The 15,179-nt window shown below is 41.7% G+C and overlaps 1 protein-coding gene across 1 annotated transcript in view; it reads left to right on the top strand.

Annotated features, from left to right (window-relative positions):
• The window catches only part of LOC129867861 (gamma-aminobutyric acid receptor subunit alpha-2-like), a 145,182-nt gene that overhangs the window by 110,068 nt on the left and 19,935 nt on the right, over positions 1-15,179 (top strand). The window contains exons 7-9 of the mRNA XM_055941342.1: positions 2,070-2,152; positions 11,011-11,154; positions 13,566-13,718. Coding sequence (XP_055797317.1) covers positions 2,070-2,152; positions 11,011-11,154; positions 13,566-13,718 — 380 coding nt within the window. The remainder of the gene's footprint in view (positions 1-2,069; positions 2,153-11,010; positions 11,155-13,565; positions 13,719-15,179) is intronic.

Consider the following 15,179-nt stretch of genomic DNA (forward strand, 5'->3'; position numbering starts at 1 on the left):
GGAATTTTCCAAGCTGTTTAAAAGCACAGTCAATTTAGTTTAGGTAAACTTCTGACCCACTGGAATTGTGATGCAGTGAATTATAAGTGAAATAATCTGTCTGTAAACAATTGTTGGAAAAATGACTTGTGTCATGCACAAAGTAGATGTCCTAACCGACTTGCCAAAACTATAGTTTGTTAACAAGAAATTTGTGGAGTGGTTGAAAAACAAGTTTTAATGACTCCAACCTAAGTGTATGTAAACTTCCGACTTCAACTGTATATTGAAAGCAGGTGCTTCCACACAGGTGTGGTTCCTGAGTTAATTAAGCAATTAACATCCTATCATGCTTCGGGTAATGTATAGAAATGCTGGGCAGGCCATTATTCTGGCTACCATGGCTATGCCACCTTAGGGTGACAATGCCTCCATCCACAGGTCACGAGTGGTCACTGAATGGTTTGATGAGCATGAAAACGATGTGAACCATATTCCATGGCCTTCTCAGTCACCAGATCTCAACCCAATTGAACACTTATGGGAGATTCAGCAGCAGCGCCTGAGACAGTATTTTCCACCACCATCAACAAAACATCAAATGATGGAATTGCGCTCTTCCAATAGAGTTCCAGACACTTGTATAATCTGTTCCAAGGTGAATTGAAGCTGTTCTGGCTCCTGGTGGTCCAACGCCTTATTAAGACACTTTATGTTTGGGTTTCCTTTATTTGGGCAGTTACCTGTAAATTTCTATACAAATGCCTATACTTATGTCATTGCTTAGGAAGAAGTGTGTTCTGTTTCTTAGTGACGATGAGGTCCCATAAGGCTCATAGTTGTATTTCCACCACTGTCTACTGGAGGTCCCGGTAGAATGAACTATGGACCCAGATAGTGTCATTGACATGCCATTCTGAAGTAATGTTCATTGTCCACCATTATTCATGTCATGTGGAATGGGAAAAGCGACTTAGTAAGGAGAATGGTACAGTACTGGTTCTGTCGTTGTGTGTTGTGCGATGTGATCTCCCAGGCAGATGACAGTCTGCTCCCGTCACTGAAGCTTGATTTGCAGAGCTCCCTCCATCAGGAGTGGAGTAGGTGATGTGCCGAGGATCAGCGGGTCAATATCTAATCAACTGGATGAGGAGGCTACAGGAGACCACATAGCTGACTGTCTGGCTGCTCCACAGATCTGCAGAGCTGTCTGGCTGGCCCTGGCCTTAGTAGTGGGGGGAGGGAGTGGGAGTTTTGAGCTATGCTGATGGGAAAACTGACAAATCACTGGCAACCAAGATATACTGTAGTAGCCCTCAACAGGCACATTGATGGCCAGACGCACTACAGTATGTGACTGCACATGCTGACTGTTCCCCTCACTCATATCAACCCCCCCCCCTCCTCCTTTCAACAAAACCCAAATGTCAGAGAAGTCTCAGAACAGCAGATTATCTCTGGCAAACCATAATATTAATTATTTAGGTTGGTGCTTATTTTTGTCCTGTTTCACACATGTAAATATGCCTGTGTGAATTGGAAATGTGTTTTTTGCATATCCCAACTCCCCTTGAGAGGCAACTCTAGGGCAATTAGGGTTAAGTGCCTTGCTCAAGGGCACATCAACAGATTTTTCCCTTTGTCAACTCGTGGATTCAAACTAGCAACCTTTAGGACACTGGCCCAATGCTCTAACCTCTAGACTCTAGACTACCTGTCACCCCTATTCCCCTGCCATTGGGGGCAGGACAACCTTGGGTGATCCGAAGGAGGCGTGGTGTATGCTTACTGTATTCAGATACAGAGGAAAATGACTACGGCCCTGTCATTCATGTTTCAATTGAAGCTCTGTGTGACAGGTTGAGAGACTAAGAATGATGCAGAATGGTGTGCAGTAAAAGTTATTGAAGTGGGCAAGCCACTGCTTTGGCCTTTAGAATGATACTGAACAGGATTTGGCAAAATAAAAGGATGTCTCAACACATAAAGCTTTAACGTACAGAATGTGTTGGTGCCATGTGACAGGTGTCATGGAGTGTTTAAGGCCTGTCACTAACATGTCTTTGTTGTTTTTCTCCATCTCTGACCAGGCTGACCATCCATGCTGAGTGTCCCATGCACTTGGAGGATTTCCCCATGGATACACACGCCTGTCCTCTGAAGTTTGGAAGCTGTAAGTCTCTCTAGATATACATCTGTATCAGGTACACATAGCTGACATCACAGAAATGGAGGTCATAGATCAATTCGGACATCTACGTGGTAAGCAATGGTCCGTTGTTCTTCGCCAACTTGCCATGGACCGTGTGAATTGCATGTAACGTTAAAGTATAACAGAGGCCTTTCCATCAGTTCTATCTCCATCCCTGTCACTCTCCTCCTCAACCAGAGACGCAAATGTTTCACCGCGTATAGAACAGGGAGAGGTTATTTTATAAGTTAATGATCCAAGATAATAACAACTCTGCCAATATTAAAAGTCAGAGTGATGTGGTCAGGACGTTGTGAATAAAACCTCATCCGGCCAATACTACAAAAGGAGTCCTTTCAGGGCCGTTTTTCCTTCAGCAAACAGTCCTCTTATTGGCAGACTGTCACAACGCTCCCTTCGGCACGGATCCTCTAATCTGTATTTACAGTTGAAGTCGGAAGTTTACATACACTTAGGTTGGAGTCATTAAAACTCATTTTTCAACCACTCCACAAATTCCTTGTTAACAAACTATAGTTTTGACAAGTTGGTTAGGACATCTTCTATGTGCATGACACAAGTAATTTTTCCAACAATTGTTTACAGACAGATTATTTCACTTATAATTCACTGTATCACAATTCCAGTGGGTCAGAAGTTTACATACACTAAGTTGACTGTGCCTTTAAACAACTTGGAAAATTCCAGAACATTATGTCATGGATTTAGAAGCTTCTGATAGGCTAATTGACATCATTTGATTCAAATGGAGGTGTACCTGTGGATGTATTTCAAGGCCTACCTTCAAACTCAGTGCCTCTTCGCTTGACATCATGGGAAAATCAAAATAAATCAGCCAAAACCTCAGATTTTTTTTTTTTAGAACTCCACAAGTCTGGTTCATCCTTGGGAGCAATTTCCAAACCCCTGAAGGTACCACGTTCATCTGTACAAACAATAGTACGCAAGTATAAACACCATGGGACCACGCCGTCATACCTCTCAGGCAGGAGACGTGTTCTGTCTCCTAGAGATGAACGTACTTTGGTGCGAAAAGTGCAAATCAATCCTAGAACAACAGCAAAGGACCTTGTGAAGATGCTGGATGAAACCGGTACAAAAGTATCTATATCCACAGTAAAACAAGTCCTACATCGCCATAACCTGAAAAGCCACTCAGCAAGGAAGAAGCCACTGCTCCAAAACCGCCATAAAAAAGCCAGACTACTGTTTGCAGCTGCACATGGGGACAAAGAACATACTTTTTGGAGAAATGTCTTCTGGTCTGATGAAACAAAAATAGAACTGTTTGGCTATAATGACCATCGTTATGCTTGGAGGAAAAAGGGGAAGGCTTGCAAGCCGAAGAACACCATCCCAACCGTGAAGCACGGGGGTGGCAGCATCATGTATTGGGGGTGCTTTGCTGCAGGAGGGACTGGTGCACTTCACAAAATAGATGGCATCATGGGTGGGGGAATTATGTGGATATATTGAAGCAACATTTCAGGACATCAGTCAGGAAGTTAAAGCTTGGTCGCAAATGGGTCTTCCAAATGGACAATGACCCCAAACATACTTCCAAAGTTGTGGCAAAATGGCTTAAGGACAACAAAGTCAAGGTATTGGAGTGGCCATCACAAAGCCCTTACCTCAAACCATAGAAAAATTGTGGGCAGAACTGAAAAAGCGTGTGCGAGCAAGGAGGCCAAAATTCACCAAACTTATTGTGGGATGAAAAAACATGACAAGTAACAAAACACTGATATACTGGTAGACATGGACAGTAACACAGAAATTTTAAAAACAACGATATACAAATGATACAACAAAAAAATTATACAGACTAGGGCTGACCCTATTTAGTTGACTGGTCAATTGTTTGGTCGATAGGCTGTTGGTTGACTGAGATTTATTTAGTCAAGCAGCCACAATTTTTTTGTGTTTTTTTCATGGTGCATAAGACACCTGTCTGATTCGTACCTGTCTCTTTGGACTAATCAATTGCGGAGGCCACGGGGATGGCACAGTCCATCACTGTAAGACATGTGATACTGAAATTGTATATGGTTATATTATGTAAAATAAGAATTTCACTGTAGAATTGGTGCCTTTCCCTATGTTGCTATGTGCATAATAGCAAAATGAACCAGCATATTGGGATTGAGAACAATGCAGCGGAGGCAGCAGCAGAGACAAGGAAACAGCCCTTGCCTTAAGCTCTATTCGAATGGGATTAGTTTTACTGGGGGTGGTCCGGTAATGTAATTACAGACTTGCTCAAATTTGTTGGTACCCTTACAGCTCATTGAAATAATGCTTAATTCCTCCTGAAAAGTCATGAAATTTAAAGCTCTTTTATCATGTATACTTGCATGCCTTTAGTATGTCATAGAATAAAGCAAAGAAGCTGTGAAAAGAGATTCATTATTGCTTATTCTACAAAGATATTCTAAATGGCCTGGACACATTTGTTGGTACCCTTTTAGAAAAGATCATAAATAATTTGATTATAGTGATATTTCAAACTAATTAGTTTCTTTAATTAGTATCACATATGCCTCCAATCTTGTAATCAGTCATTCAGTTTTTTTAAATGGAGAAAAGTAGTCACTGAGCTGTTTGGTATCATTGTGTGCACCACACTGAACATGGACCAGAGAAAGCAAAGGAGACATTTGTCTGAGGAGATCAGAAAGAAAATAACAGACAAGCATGGTAAAGGTAAAAGCTACAAGACTATCTCCAAGCAGCTTGATGTTCCTGTGACAACAGTTGCAAATATTATTAAGAAGTTTAAGGTCCAAGGAACTGTAGACAACCTCCCTGGGCGCGGCCGCAAGAGGAAAATCAACCCCAGGTTGAACAGAAGGATAGTGTGAATGGTTGAAAAAGAACCTAGGATAACTGCCAAAGAGACACAAGCGGAACTCCAAGGTGAAGGTACGTCAGTTTCTGATCGCACCATCCGTCTCTTTTTGAGCGACAGTGGGCTCCATGGAAGAAGAACCAGGAGGACTCCACTTTTGAAAGAGAAACTGGACTGGAATTTGCTAAAATGCATATTGACAAGCTACAATCCTTCTGGGAGAATGTCCTTTGGACAGATGAGTCAAAACTGGAGCTTTTTGGCAAGTCACATCAGCTCTATGTTCACAGATGGAAAAATGAAGCTTTCAAAGAAAAGAACACAGTGAAACATGGAGGAGGCTCAGTTATGTTTTGGGGCTGCTTTGCTGCTCCTGGCACAGGGTGCCTTGAATCTGTGCAGGGCACAATGAAATCTATAGACTATCAAGGCAGTCTGGAGTGAAACGTACTGCCCTGTGTCAGAAAGCTCTGTCTCAGTCGCAGGTCAACAGGATAATGACCCAAAACACACAACTCAAAGCACCCAAGAATGGATAAGAACAAAACATTGAACTTTTCTGAAGTGGCCTTCTATGAGTCCTGATCTGAATCGAACATCAATGGAAATAGCTGAAACTTGCAGTTTGGAGAAGGCACCCATCAAACCTGAGACAGCTGGAGCAGTTTGCTCAGGATGAGTGGGCCAAACTATCTGTTAACAGGTGCAGATGTCTCATTGGGAGGTACAGAAAATGTTTGATTGCATTGATTGCCTCTAAAGGTTGTGCAACAAAATATTAGATTATGGGTCCCATCATTTTTGTCAATGCCATTTTCAGTACTTTCGTCAGTTTCAAGTTATTTCAGAGAAAATTGTGCATTTTTCACTTTTTGAGGAGGGGTACCAACAAATTTGAGCACCTCTGTATGTGAATATGCACAAAACACAATATCTGTCATTTTAGTCCTGTCCAAATCTGCCATGTCAGACATTTGTACATGGCAGGAGAGTAACAATTTCAGCCAGAATAACCTACTGTTTTTTGGCGAACTCCAAGGTCCTCTGATAATACTAGTCCCGTGCAAATTGACATCCCTGTGTTTTGAGAGAAATGTCTGAGTTTGACAGGTGTTGCTCGCGGTTTGAGCAAGAAAACAATAACTGATTTGATAAATTGATCAAAGTGCTGTGCATGGCTTATAAATGAAGGTCCTACATGTATGAACTTTCACAGTGAATGCTTTTGTTCATAGGTTTTGTGCGTATGGATTTAATATTACCAAATGCGTCAGTAAAAAATATTGTGCCTGTTTAATATAACCATTGCTGTTAATAGATCGCAAAGCAGCTTACAACTGACCTAATTGTTTGGAAATGATAAGTTCACTTTCACATGCAAAGCCTCAAAACGCATCTCAAGTGCACATGCACTGTTTAGCTCACATCTGAATATCCTAATGATTATTATCACACTTCCTCAATTCAAATATTATGGCGACACTATAGCAAAGATGGTTTGGTATGGTTTTGAAACTTGGGAACCAAGCTCGAATTATCAGTGTAGCCCTGTTATAGCCTGGACTTGTTGAAATATATTCACGCCTAGAAAAAACCTCCAGGCTTACGTCATAATTGTCAAATTATTGAAAAAAGAACTACAGGGGGCAGTTTGGAAAAAACGAAACCCCTCTGAATCATCCTCTGGAATAACGGATATTCTGGTGTAATAATTAAATAACCAACGTTCTCTAGTAATACTAGTCCCGTGCGAACAGGGTTTAGCCTAATTGTCTAAGAAAGCAAACCTCAACTTAATTAGGTCTAAAATCAATAGCCTAACTGTTAAATGTGCCTGACTTTATAAATCATCAATATATACTGTATCTACAAAAATAAAACAGATCTTGCTTCTGTTGCCTGTTTGGGTGTTTGTTTAATAGCCTACTGATTCTGTGAGCACCAAGCCTCATGCAACAGCAAAATGTCAGACAAAGCAACTGCACAGATTTGGCTGTTTTTAATCTTTGCTATGCTGTAATAAAGTCTTTACACTTTTCTTCAATTAGAACAGACTGGTATTACTTAAAATGATTCTGTGTTGTTTACTCTGTTCCGAACAGGCAGAAACAGTATCTAACAGCCCCTGTTTGTCACAAATACTATGCCCGCAGCTCTTGCTCCTGCTCCTATACCCTCCGTTTTTCTTGATCTCCTTCTTACTGATATTATTACAATTATTATTATGATCATGATAATAATGAGTGATGTCTTTATCATAAGTAGACTTTGTATAGTAGCCTTCTATAACCGCCATCGAGCTGTAGGCCTAAGAGTGCGTCCTGTTTAGTCTTAATACCATACCTTACTTAGGCCTATATTTCATTATATAGGCTACTGTGTTAATAAGTTGTTCATTCGTTCATGCCATCACACAGCATATGAGACATTCATGGTTTGAAATGCAATCAAGCATTTTAGTTTTAAAATTAAATAAAAAAGCTTTGAATAATTAGCCTAAACTATAAATAAACCGCAATTCAGGAATACATGCAACTGTTTATAGTCTGCTGTAATAAAGGCTTTATATATATATAAAAAAAACTGACTCTCTGTTACACTTATTTATTTAGGGTTGTTTACACTGTTCCAAATGGTCAGAAAAATATATAGTTTTGTAATCTGACAGCAACTGTTGGGCACACATAATACACAACGCTTGCTCCTACAGTATACCCTCCTTTTTCTGGATCTCCAGTAGTTTCCACAACTAAGTCAAATGTCTTCCACGGAACTGACGTCCCCTTTACCTCCTGAGCAACCAGTAAACATTCGCCCATTTTGCATTTCTTTTTTCACATCCTGCTTATCCATTTTGCTGTTGACATTATTGTGTTCGGACATTATTTATGTGATTAGGCTATAGGTCAGGCCCTATTGGTCACATGCATGCAATGCTTACATGTTTCACGTAAAGAGAACAAGGGTTGAGGAAATAGGGAATGTTCTTCCTAAACAAATGAGGGATTTTGGTAACAGAACTTTTCAGTCAGAAACCAGTAAGAAACTAAATGACTGTAATGATGTGGCAGCTTCAGCACGGACAGCACAATAAACACGTGTTGTGCTGTGGTGCCTTTTCACTGCAGTAGGGAGGAGAGAGAGACAAGTGTGCCAGCCACACAGGCACTTGCTTTTTAACTCAGTGTGACCATCGGGCTCTTTCTTGAGTCATTTGTTTGTCTTAATTATTTAATCAAACCGTGTGCTTAAAGCATCAGATACGCTCAGTATCTGTAGTTGTTGTGTCTGCATAGGGTTGTGTGTGTCTATATATGGAAAAATACGTTTAAACATATTCGAAAGAACAGGATGACTCTCGGTCGACCAAGATTTTAGTCGGGGACAGCCCTAATACAAAAATATACAAGAAAAAAATGTGTGTTTGTGTGTCCCCTCACAGTCCCTGACTTTCTATGAAATGTTGTTTAATCAGTTTTTAAAAGGTAACTAAGCTGTTTGCTTGAATAATTGGAGATGTAAGGAGTTCCATGCGATCATGGCTCTGTATAATACTGAGCATTGCCTTGAATTTGTTTTGGACTTGGGGACTATGAAGAGACCTCTGGTGACATGTCTTGTGGGGTATGTATGGGTGTCTGAAGAGACCCCTGGTGGCATGTCTTGTGGGGTATGTATGGGTGTCTGAGCTGAATGTTATTTGATTGATCTGGAATTTTCGTCACAGCAATATTTCTCATAAAAACTAGAAGAGAAGCAGTTAATCTCTTCAGATTAATCAGTCAATTTAAATTAATTAATTAGGCCCTAATCTATGTGTTTCACATGACTGGGAATAGAGATATGCATCTGTTGGTAACAAATACCTTAAAAATAAGGTACGGAGGTGGATCAGAAAACCAGTCAGTATCTGGTGTGACCACCATTTGCCTCATGCAGCGCGACACATCTCCGCATAGACTTGATCGGGATGTTGATTGTGGCCTTTTGAATGTTGTCCTACTCCTCTTTAATGGCTGAGCGAAGTTGCTGGATATTGTCTGGAACTGGAATACACTGTCATACACGTCGAACCAGAGCATCCAAAACATGCTCAATGGGTGACATGTCTGGTGAGTAAGCAGGCCATGGAAGAACTGTGACATTTTCAGCTTCCTGGAATTGTGTACAGATCCTTGCGACTTGGGGCCATGCATTATCATGCTGAACCATGAGGTGATGGCGGTGTATGAATGGCATGACAATGGGCCTCAGGATCTCATCATGGTATCTCTGTGCATTTAAACTGCCATCGATAAAGATAAAATGCAATTATGTTCATTGTCCGTAGCTTATGCCTGCCCATACCATAACCCCACCGCCACTGTGTGGCACTCTGTTCAAAACAATGACATCAGCAAACTGCTCGCCCACACTCCAATTGCACTCTCCCTCAAAACTTGAGACATCTGTGGCATTGTGTTGTGTGACAAAAGTGCACATTTTAGAGTGGCCCTTTATTGTCCCCAGCACAAGGTGCACCTGTGTAATAATCATGCTTTTTCATTAGCGAATTGATATGCCACACCTGTCAGGTGGATGGATTATCTTGGCAATGGAGAAATGCTCACTAACAGGGATGTAAACAAATTTGTGCACAACATTTTAGAGAAATAAGCTTTTTGTGCATATGGAATATTTCTGGGATCTTTTATTTCAGCTCATGAAACATGGGACCAACACTTTACATGTTGCATTTATATTTTTGTTCAGTGTACATACCTTTTATTCTCCCTCCCTTCGAGCCCTGAACCTTTCATATTTTCACATTCGATGCATCGGGTTTGTTTTGTCTGTCCAGAATTTTAAAAAATTAATTGGCTGAAGATATATGACGCTATACTCTGCATAAAGTGGATCTCAGAGCCAGACAGGTTGCCATGCAGATGTTACTACAACATTTACATGCAGTTTTACTCATTTCAATTTCTATAGTTTCCTGTCATGGCGCCCTCGTCATGTTGTTTTCTTTAGGATTGTATTGAGCAGCGATATTTAGGTATGCTGCATTATCCTTGCAACTGGTTATGGAGACTTGTATTCTTGACATTATGCAGCCATGGTTTTCTCCATGTACTGTGCATCCAGAGAGAAGTGAAAGATTGTAGTGAAAGATTTCAAAGCCTTGAATAACAATGGAAGTGTTTGACATAGTTGACCTTCTCTGCTGAGCGAAGCTTGGAGTCTGACCACACCGAGTAGCTCCTTTACAAACAGACAGAGCCATAGAGGACACACACGATGACAGAATAATACCTTTCATTACCAATTACAATTGTAATAGATGAAGACACATACAAGTAGATGAATTAACTACTATAATTAATGGTCTCCCATGAGAATAAAACTATAACTTCTCTGTGGCTATCAAAATGTAATTAGCAAACCTCAGGCTGATGTGTGAGTTATGTTCTTGGGCTCAGCTTGGGGTCTCTTCTACTGTTGTGTGTGTGTGCGTGCGTGCGTGCGTGCGTGCGTGCGTGCGTGCGTGCGTGCGTGCGTGTGTTTCTTTAATGCTTTTTAAGCTCCTCACCCTAAGTTTGACCTTGTGGATTTTAAAGCCTATTTATGACATTATTCCTCATGCGGGTGTACCTTGAGTTCAAGTTGCCAAATTTATAAACTAATCAAAACACTGCCTGCTTTTATTAAACTCTCATTGGCATGCATTTATTCATATCAATGCCCCCCCCCCCCCCCCCCCTCCTCTTCTTATAACCTTTGTTTGTTGCCATCATCAGAATCAGAATCAGCCAATGGTAGCACTGCTGAATTATGGAAAAGAGTGCCTAGTGTTATTCACTCATTGAAAACTGCCATTTAGTACTGTCATTCTTTGTCTCTGCCTCTACCTGTGTGTGTGTATATCTGTCCATCTGCACCCCCTTCCCCTGCCCTCCCTACCCTCGCTCTTTCTCTTTCTCTCTCTCAGATGCGTATACCAACAATGAGGTTGTCTATATCTGGACCAAAGGAGATGAGGATTCTGTAGTCGTAGCGAAGGATGGTTCAAGGCTAAACCAGTATGATCTACTAGGCCACGATATTGGGAAAGAATCCATGAGTTCCAGCACAGGTACCCTTACAACCTATCTGGCACTTTTCACAGTAACATGCAGTTCCAGCACAAGTTCTATTATGCCATATGATCAAGGCATTGACACTGAGACAACATCAGAACAAAGGTTATAACTAATGGAACATCTGCTTTGAAAGTCTCTCTTTTCAGCTCCTGGCGTGCATGACAATTTGGATGAATTAATTTCTCTCCCTTTTCCATTTTCCTTTGTACACCGTTGGCATATACTTACAGATTCCATTTGTGTCTTTTTGTTAAGTAATTTATCTGAGTTGCTGTGCAAGTGGCTGCCTCATCGATTGGTCTCTGCTAGTGTTATTGGGGTCAGTAAGGTCTCCCCACTGAAAGGAAGACTTGCTGAGTTTGGGGGAAGGAGGTAGGCTGGTGGAGAGAGACTGACAAACTGTCCTGTTATCCAACACTTCGTCTGTGAACAAAATTTGAAAATTCAGGGTAGATGAAGAGAACCGATCTTTGTGGCAGCTCCCATTTACATGGTATTTAATCTAAGAAGATACAGGCACCCTGATTTCAGATTGAACACACATTTGATTTGCAGTTTTAGCAAGTATTTTAAATGGTAGCCAAGAGCAAAAATGTTCAACTTGTTCAGCGGTAAGATAACAATTTCGCAGTAGTAGAAAGATAAGGAGCCTTGGAGCAGGAGGGAGAACTCCACTTTTCCTCTGATTGAGCTCTGGTCTGGAGTCCATTTGAATTGGCACTAAATTATAGGAAATTCTGTCAGCCAGCACAGTTGATCAGCCATTCATTTGATCTTAAATTCTGATTTCCATAGCAGCTGTGAAATCCCTTTATCTACAACACCCACAATTTTGACAGTTTTGTCTCTCTTCTCTTAGGGGAGTGTCAACCTGTTTTTACCAGGCACAGACTGCTATTCAAATCAGGGAAGTCATTTAAGTGGCCTTCTCTCCAAAAGGCAGGTCCCTGTGAGAGACAGATAATGACTAACCTCTACTTAGTCACTGTGATGGATTAGGTCCCTTTGTTTTACTACTGTCACTGTCTCAGTCTGGTTTCATGGCTGCAGGGATAGGGGTAGGCAGGGTGAGGCCGATAGGGACTGAGGAGGGTTGTACCCTGTACACAGCCCCAATAGAGTAGGTTGTGTTGGAACAGTCCTTTGTGTACATTCACTGTGACACCACAGAGACGCCTCATACTGACTCACATTAGTGACACATCACTGACTCTCATTGCTGACTCACATCACTGCCTTCAACCACTGAATGTGAGATCCATCTGAGATACCACAATGAATCTTGTACCACATGGTTTTCTCAGTATTTGTGGTACATACTGGACATACAGGCTTCAGGATAGGGAATATCGGTTCTTTTAGTACTATTTAATTTTCCTGTCTTCCCATGTCAATAAACATAGTGTCCATGTGTCACCTCTACTCAGCATGTACTGTAGGCGGAGTGTATCTGTCATCCAGGAAAGGTTCTCAGCACATTGGTGGCTGTGGATCAAGGCAATGTTTTTAAAACACAGTAGTCGTGAGATGACATATTTAATAGCCAGTCATACTGTATCACATATTTCTCTTCCTAAGGAGCTGAACCCACACAGGTACCGTAGGTGTGCTACTCTCAGCCCTATCACACACACACTAGCTCTTTTTGTCTGCGTATTACTGCTGCCAAGGGCAATAGATCTAATCCGAACCAACAGTGGTGGGAAAACCAATCTTTGCCTTTAACAACCTAGTCTCGCGTAGCCATACGTCGTTCAGTTGGAGGTCTGAATGGTCTGCTGGCTCCCAGCGGCAAGATTTTGATTGGATGTTGCATTTCAAGAACCCTCCCCCACATGGCCGTTGGTGCTGCGTGTAATGTCCGTTACTGTTTTCATACCGGGTAGGAGACATTTTGCAGAGAGTTGTTACCTATGCTAGTTTGTAACGTTGCAGAAGATGGCAGAAAACCTGGAGGTAAACTGAATTCTGTATTGCCAGAAGTGTGCTCCAGATAAAAAAATCGGCATACATAGGTTCCTACCCCTATTTAGCCATTTTTATACCATGGACTTCCCCAGGCTTCGCGTTTAGGGAAGCCTGGTTTTTGACGAGGCGATTAACAACCAGACACTGTGGTACACAAGCGATCAGTTAACATCCACTCTCACAAACAGACACTCGGCTTCCCACAATCGGCTTCCCTTTGCTAGCATGCATGCCACTGCATTAAAATGTTCCCAGTGCTGTGCTAGCATGTATTCAACTGTATTTACTTTCATAAATATGGTTCTGAATATTTCAGCAGGGTGCTTGTGTTTATCTGGACTGAACATGAGCTGTATTAATAATTAATGTCCTCTGCATCTCTCTCTCTCTCCCCCCCTCTCTCTCTCTGTCTCTCCCTCTCTTTCTCCCCCCTCAGGAGAATATGTAGTGATGACAACGTATTTCCATTTGAAAAGGAAAATTGGCTATTTTGTGATTCAAACCTACCTCCCGTGCATCATGACTGTCATCCTGTCTCAGGTCTCCTTCTGGCTAAACAGAGAGTCGGTTCCCGCCCGCACTGTATTCGGTGAGTGTCTTCCCCTTTCTCCTTAACCGTATTCGTTGAGTTACTTCCCCTTTCTCCTTAACCGTATTCGTTGAGTTACTTCCCCTATCTCCTTAACCATATTCGTTGATTTACTTCCCCTATCTCCTTAACCGTATTCGTTGAGTTACTTCCCCTATCTCCTTAACCGTATTCGTTGAGTTACTTCCCCTATCTCCTTAACCGTATTCGTTGAGTTACTTCCCCTATCTCCTTAACCGTATTCGTTGAGTGACTTCCCCTATCTCCTTAACCATATTCGTTGAGTGACTTCCCCTATCTCCTTAACCTCGAAACGCACTTAACAAGTAACTGAACCATTCCGACAGTTTGGAGTGCTGTTGTTTAAATTATGAAGCTACATCAAAACAAGTGTTCAGCTACGGCAGCTTACGCATTTGTGGAGCTGCTTTTGTTCACATCATCAGATGCGTTCAGTAAATTGGAGTGCCAGGGGAGGGGTAGAAAAAGTTCATCATTGAGAAGTTGTGGTTCACACAGCGAAGTGTAAAAAGCAGCTTGGTGCCCATGTTGGCTCTGTTGGGTCTTGGACAGTGATTCATTTGGGTTTAAAACTGTTCTTGGATCACAGGATTGACCTGTAATTAACTTGGCCACCGCAAAACCACCTAATTAATTACAGATTAGCGCCAGCAAACTTGGAAAGGAATTAACTTGGAGAAAGTGAGTCTGTTCACCTCCAGGGACGGAGTGATACAAAGAAATGTTGCAGTTGCATCTCTCGCGCCGGGATATTGAACGTGTCTTGCAGAAAGTTTCAGCCAGCCAAGTTTTAAGACATTATTGCTTATTGAGCTCTTGCTAACTTTGGCAAGGTGTCTGGCTTTGTCAACACTTTTTGTGGGGCAGACGTATCAGGTGCAAAACACAGCTGATCCTGCCAACATCGCTATGGAGACTTAGGAAGGGTGAGCTCCTGCTTCCTCTGTGATGGAGCAGAATGAAACATGAGCTCTGCCAAATTGAGTTGGTAGACTAGAAAGAAATGGCAGCCTATTCACGCTTCGGGGAAATGATAGTAACAGAAAAGTTGTGCTCAGCCCTCCAAAGCAATGTCGAGGTAAATAATGAAAACAGGCAAACCTCCAGTTGGAGAAAACATTTCCCAATCTAGCCCTAAAACTTTCAAACGGTAACTGAAGCTCAAGAAACACCAAGAAAATTGAGTATATTATGGTCTGCTGACACATACGGTATTATTGTAGGCTAGTAGTATAACACTTTGACTTCAAATTATGCAGAAGAATTGGCAAAGACATTTTGTTTGTTGTTACAGCTAGCATATGCAACTTTAATGCACAGACCGCCACAAACATGAGTCACTAACACACCTACAAATGTATCTGTGTGTAAATCATACAGCTTTGATATTTGACAGGTTTCACCACAGCTGATCTTGTGCATGACACCCGGCCACTAGCT

The sequence above is a fragment of the Salvelinus fontinalis genome, chromosome 13 (assembly GCF_029448725.1).
Source record: "Salvelinus fontinalis isolate EN_2023a chromosome 13, ASM2944872v1, whole genome shotgun sequence".
In the NCBI taxonomy this organism is placed as follows: Eukaryota; Metazoa; Chordata; class Actinopteri; order Salmoniformes; family Salmonidae; genus Salvelinus; species Salvelinus fontinalis.